General features: G+C 43.2%; 1 protein-coding gene across 1 annotated transcript in view; it reads left to right on the top strand.

The window, feature by feature from the left end:
- The first annotated feature begins 1007 nt into the window (after positions 1–1007).
- Positions 1008–6000, top strand: part of LOC119158232 (CXADR like membrane protein) — a 44282-nt gene continuing 39289 nt past the window's right edge. The window contains exon 1 of the mRNA XM_037409923.1: positions 1008–1401. Coding sequence (XP_037265820.1) covers positions 1374–1401 — 28 coding nt within the window. The 5' untranslated portion in view covers positions 1008–1373. The remainder of the gene's footprint in view (positions 1402–6000) is intronic.

The raw sequence follows: 6000 nt of genomic DNA, 5'->3' as shown, positions 1-6000 counted from the left end.
TGAATGGGTTTTACAGCCACTGTAGAGTTTCAGGTAGCCAGTGTTACTCTTCTGTTAATAGCCAAGTAGGCTGGCTGGAAGTCCTTTGCTTTTCTGAAGAGTAGATGTAGCCTGGGGCACATGGATTTAAAGGTGTAAGCATGACCATGTATGTGTGAAGCGCAGTAGATCAGAACAGTTGTGTATATGCGCACACGTAAAACAGCACTGTTTCCTCGGCCTTGCTGTGAGCAGCAAGATTTATACAGGTTTTACTGAAGAATAAAAAAATTCTGTTCTGGCTGGTTGAGCTCAGTAGATGGTCAAAGTCATTGTATGTGAGCTCTACTCCTCTCCACATTTGATACTACTTACAGAAACTGAGAGGCTTATTGCCACTGCTGTGATAGCAAGAAATGGAATGGAGTATCTGAGCTGGTTTTTAAAACTTGTTATCCGCACTAGGGTGAAGCGGAAAATGGACTGTAAAGGTCTCGGGCTGCCTTAAAATGGCCTTTGGGGAGTCAGTTATGAGTTGCATTCTGTAACAGTCACCAAATGTGGACAACCAATTTCTGCTTGATTTGGCTTTTTCTCTCATCAGTGAAGCACAGATAAAATGCAAAATTAAATCCATTTTCAGGAATTTTTTTCTCCCCTAGAAATTCAGAGGAAGCTATGAAGCAAACAGAGTAAGTTTTCCAGTAATACTAAAAGCTTTAATTCTGCAATTTACTAGCTACAAAAGAGAATAATGTACACATGTGAGTGTGTTTATCACTCTGAAGAGCATGTGTGCTTTTTTCCGAGAGTCTCTCTAGCCCTTGAGTGACGAATCTGATTTTTTTCCATGCTGGATCTTTACTGCCTCCAAACTTAACTGTTTTGGCACTAGAGAAATCCTCTTGTTTCTCCTTCCAAGGTAAATATATCGTATTGCTAGAAATTAGCTCTACCTCACCCACATGACTGGTCTTCACTATTAATCCCAGCTGATGGTAGGGAGGGGCTCTTCTGGGAGGCAGCCATGTGGTGAACATTGAGCACAGTGTTTTCCCCTGCTTCTCTCCTTTTCAGACAAGCAAAATTGTTCGATGCTGCCATAGATGTGAACTCCTTGCTGCACTGCCTGTGTCTTCTTTTCCAGAAACTCAAAGGCCTGAACTTACAGCTGCAGAGATCTAAAATCTCTTGCAGAATCTGGATGGAATATGGACAAGGAGATGAATAGCAGAAGGGAAGAAAGAGTGAAGTTGGTTATTTTTCTGGCACATGGATGCAATTACACTCAGTGCATTCCAGAGGCGTTCCTTTGAATCCTGTGCAGGTCTGCCTGCTGTTCCTGGGAGAAAGGAAGAAAAAGGGAGGAAAAGTCCCTCTTGCTTGGAGACGGAATGTCTGCGTTTTCAATTCTCTTTTTAGGTAGGTTGGCTCTTTGGTTTTGTTTAGCATTTTTAATTAAACTTCCACGCGCCCTCTCTGCATGACTGAAATTCATTTCTGATGAGCTAGAGAAAGGGATTTGTAAAGAAAAAAACTTTTATGGAAAACTCCAATTTCGGTGTCGTCTGGGTTCTGATGCTTTTCTTGTTGCTTTATTAGCAGGTTGATAGCCAGAGATCTTTTAATATCTGGATTCATTTTTTAGAAGTGGTGGTTAAACAGACTTATTTTGGAATGTATGTTTCTTGTTTAAAGAAGACAGCGCTTTTAAGCAATGAACTAGTGAGGGGCTTGAATGTCTTTAGCAAAACAAGGTGAACAAAATGTCTTTGTTTCAGGCATAGTGTCAAATTTGTTTAACTCTGTTTTGATTTGCTTGGGCATTTAACATTGAGATTTTAAAATAAAAAGGGGGTATTGTTTCCAATTGATGCCTAAGATTAGAAACAGATGTGTTGAAGTGCAAGAGGGAGGAGCTGGGGGGGAGAAGGATGGGAGAAGGGAGATAAAGGGGGAAGGCAAGAAATGGGAAGAAAGAGGGCTGCTGAAAAAGGAGAAAGAAAAGAGGTAGAGGTAGACTGTTGGATAGGAGAGGAGTGGAGAATGGGAAAGGAGACATTAGAGTGAGGGCAGAAGGGCTGAAGAGAGCTGTTTGTTAAAGCCATAGCCTATGGAGAAAAGAGTTTGCAGCCCTGAGGTCTTTGAGGGGGCTTGTGAGACTGGCTCGGAAGCAGCCTGGGCTTCTGCATCTCCAGAGGCACTGTAATGTGGTGAGTGAGCTGCTGTCTCCATTCGGCTCACCAGATCGTGCTGACAGGCAGACAGCTTTGAAATCTGTTGTGGTCGGGCAAAAGCTGCGATTCCTGTGTCTTCCCGTGCCCCAGGAACCTGGGTGGCACAGGTGTGGAAAAAGTGGTTTGGTCTTCGATTCCCTGGGAAGAGTTGAGCCCCACAAGGTGGTGAACTGGTGTGGCTGGGCACAGGTAGAACAGACTTTTTTTTTTTTTGGGGGGGGGGGGACAGCTATAAAGAAATGTTTTAGGGGACAGCCCAGTTCCTTAAGTCTCACAGGTGTGGAGTACAGACTAGCCAGATGCCTAGATATCAAAGACAGGCAGCATTTGTAGAGCTGCTGAATAAATTGTACAAAAGGTGGTGGTGGTTTTTTCTCTGAGGATTGATGTTAGCAAAGGTTTTATCTGTAGGAATGTGACAGGGGGCTTGGACATGCTGCAGAATCTGCAGGGGAGTGCGGGCAGCAGTTTGAACCCCTGCACATCTGCCCTGGCCATTTATGTCTCAATATGGTGGAGACAGCGTTTCAAGAAGACTCCAGGAAATGAGACAGCAAGGTTAGGAAGAACAGATAGGCTTCTGCCAGAAGTGTCTGGGCTGGGTCAGCCCTGCGGAAATGGTCAGGAAAGTGGCTCTGTGGAGCTTGGGAGACAGAAGGGTAGGCTGCTTACCTCACTGATGGAGTCTAATGAGAGCTGCAGTCTTTGATCCACCAACCCTTTTCTGCTGCTGAACATTCCATGTTGAAGGCTTGGAGCAGAAGCAGTAAGCTGCTGCCACAGAAAAGGTGCTTTTAGCTGTGATGTAATGACAAGTTACCTCCCCGTGACTAGTGCTGCTTTTATCTATAAAGCACAATGGGCTCTATCATCGTTATTCTTGCGTTTGGCATCTAGGCATCTCCACTATGCTGGTAATGCATAAACACAAACCAAAAGATGGTCCCTGCCCTCATCTATGAGTCAAGTTTCTCAGCCTCTGTAGTTGTCCTCCCCTCGCCAATGCTTGGATGACGAGTGGCTTCCCAAAGCTCATAGCAAAACCTGGAATGTCTTGTTCCCTGGTACCATGTTAGTCATTGAACTGCCCCTTGTCTTGCCCTTGCTTTACCTGTCTTGTCATCAGATAACTTGCACTTTCTGCTCTGCATCTAGCTTCATGCACCAATATTAGAAGGGAAAAGGAAGGAAGTGTTGTGGTTCCCTGTTCCTAGATTGTCCTGACAACAAAGAGGATGGGGAGTCTGATTTGCTAGCTAGGGAAAGTCCAGCTCATTTTCTGCAGTAAAAAGTTATGAAGTGCCAATGATGGCTTGTTTTTCTTGCTGATTAAGAAAGACTGGAAAAAAGGGTTTAGAGAAGCCAAGCAAACTTGAAAGGAGGGCTGCCTGGTTTGCGTTTTCATTATCAGGCATACTAACAGCATGGCTAATATATACAGACCTCGTCTCTTGCACTGTTTACCTCTCTGGGGCAAGTGAACAGCTGTGTGAGGAGACAGGAAATGAAAATTCATTAGTATTAAGGAGACTTTTAAAACAAGACAAGATGAAAGACTTTCCTAAGTGTGAGCAACAGCATCACCATGCTTACTTCTATAGTAAAGCCTAGGTAAATGAAGCAGGAAGGAGTGAAGGGTGGAAGGTGATGTATGCTAATGTGTGTGCCTACATGTGTGTTTGACATCTGATTCTGCTCTCAGTCCACAGCTCAAATTGTTTTAAAATTGTTTCAAACTCCTTGTGTAAAACACAGCACTCTTGAAAATCAAAATGGAAAATCCCAAGGGAAATATCTGTGATTCTTCACTTCTGAGTGTAAAAACTTTATAACAGCGTGTTGCATTTCTCAGCCAGTAAAAAAATAGCAACTGCTTTCATTTAAATGTCTTACTGAATTGGTTTAAATTTTCAGGTGCTGTAAGCCTCCTTTGCCTTTTTTCACTTCCTCCAAGTCACTTTTGAATATTTTTAATGAGCTTTCTAACAAAGTAAAAAGTTAATTTTCTTTTAATCAAATATGTTCACATGGGTACTGCTTGTATGCCTGGTGTTGATGCTGATATTGAGCGCTTTTTCTTCACTTGTTGGCAGGTGTGTGCTTTTGCCCTTCGGAAACTGATGGGTTCAAGATCCAAAGCAGCAGATGCACCAAGCCAGATCAGTCATCCGGCTATCTGGCGTCCTGCTACTGGCAGCGAACCTTTGTTAGTGTTAGGCGTTGCTCACAATTGTGCACGCTGCATGTGACTTACGATTGTCTAACAAAGAAGTGTTCAGTGTATGACAATGAGTATGTTATACTGGGATGATGTGGCTAGAGTGGGTGCAACTGTAGCAGCAGAAGTACCTTCTGTACTGATGGAGCTGAGCTCTGCCCTCTAAGCTCTGAAGTCAAGGGCTCTCTTACAGCACTGTCCCAGGGGAATACAGCGGCTGTGTTGAACACCAAGACACTCAGATTGTCTCACTGCACTGGGAAAAAGGTTATGGTGCAGATCCTTCCAGTGCCTGTTGGCATGAGGAATCGGGTCTGACAGCATGCGTTCGCCTAGGTATTCACCAGGCTTCTGGCTTGAAAATCTGTGATGATACGGAAGCGGCTCTGCAGCATTCAGCAGTGGTAGGTCAGCCTGGGGCTGTGCTCTAGTATACTGACTCTGGCCTTCTCTCCCGCTTTAAGAGCGCAGGCAACCTGCAGCGTGCCCTATCGCATCTCCTTGAGATCCTTCTCCTTAAATCCTTGCAATGCTACACTCCAGCAAGGGCAAGAACTGCTGTAGCGTTGTGGTTTGCTTTTATAAAAAAGCACTCCTGCTCTCAGTGAGGTTACTGGGAAGTTTTACATTTTAGTGGTATGCTTCTACCTGGAACTAGTAAAAAGCAAAGGGGATTGTTCTAAACAACCTGAAAACTAAGCCAATGGATTTTATATCTCTGTTGATTTTCCAGGTATTTCCCAAATTTCTGTGTTTACTAACCGTATATAATATGATTGCTATTTCCTAGTTTTCCCATGACTCCTCTGATGTTTCTTTTTTTTTTTTTGCCTTTCCCTATTTGTTTCATGGTGTATTTAGAAGCTTGGTGGAACAAGGGGTTTGCCCCATGTTTTTTTAGCACTTAACAAAATCAGCCTTGGCTCCAGGAGTGGAGTACAAAAAGAAAATTCTGTAGCTGTGAAAAGGGGTTTTGTATGTGATTTTAGTATGGATTTCACCTTCTCTTTGTGTTGGTGGATTCTGAAGGAATGCAGGTAACTTCCTGCTGTATTTAGCTCAAAAGACTATTTTCCCAAAGACAGCTTCCTAGAATTGATAACTGACAACTTGTTTGTCATGAAAACTCCAAAAGCAGTCAACAAAACATCAACTGTGCGCAAGGTTCAGCCTGTTACAATAGTGTGAATTTAGTTGTAGGACAGGGCAAAGAGCTCTTGAATAGAACACTGCTCTAGGAATATGTAAGGAACGGGAGCAAAGAAAAGCAGTGTGTGCATTTGGCACGCCGGGGGGAATTCAAAGGAGTTAAACATAATTGAGTGCTATCTGGTGGGATATCAGGGTTAACGCTCCTCGTGAGACACTAAGATTCTTCTAAAGCCAGGGTAGTTTGTATCAAATGCTTTCTGTCAAGACACTTGATGAGGCATGTCCTATTTTTTTCTTTAGTAGTGCTTTGCTTTGCATGAAGTACTTCAGATTTTAGCATCTAGGAAATAAAAATGTTTATTTGGGGGGTTATTTTTATCCTTTCTGGTTTTTCCCTTTTACCACAAGCAAGAA

Source organism: Falco rusticolus, chromosome 16 (genome assembly GCF_015220075.1).
Source record: "Falco rusticolus isolate bFalRus1 chromosome 16, bFalRus1.pri, whole genome shotgun sequence".
In the NCBI taxonomy this organism is placed as follows: domain Eukaryota; kingdom Metazoa; phylum Chordata; class Aves; order Falconiformes; family Falconidae; genus Falco; species Falco rusticolus.
Note: the sequence above shows the minus strand (reverse complement) of the source record. Positions and strands in the feature narration are given on the sequence as shown.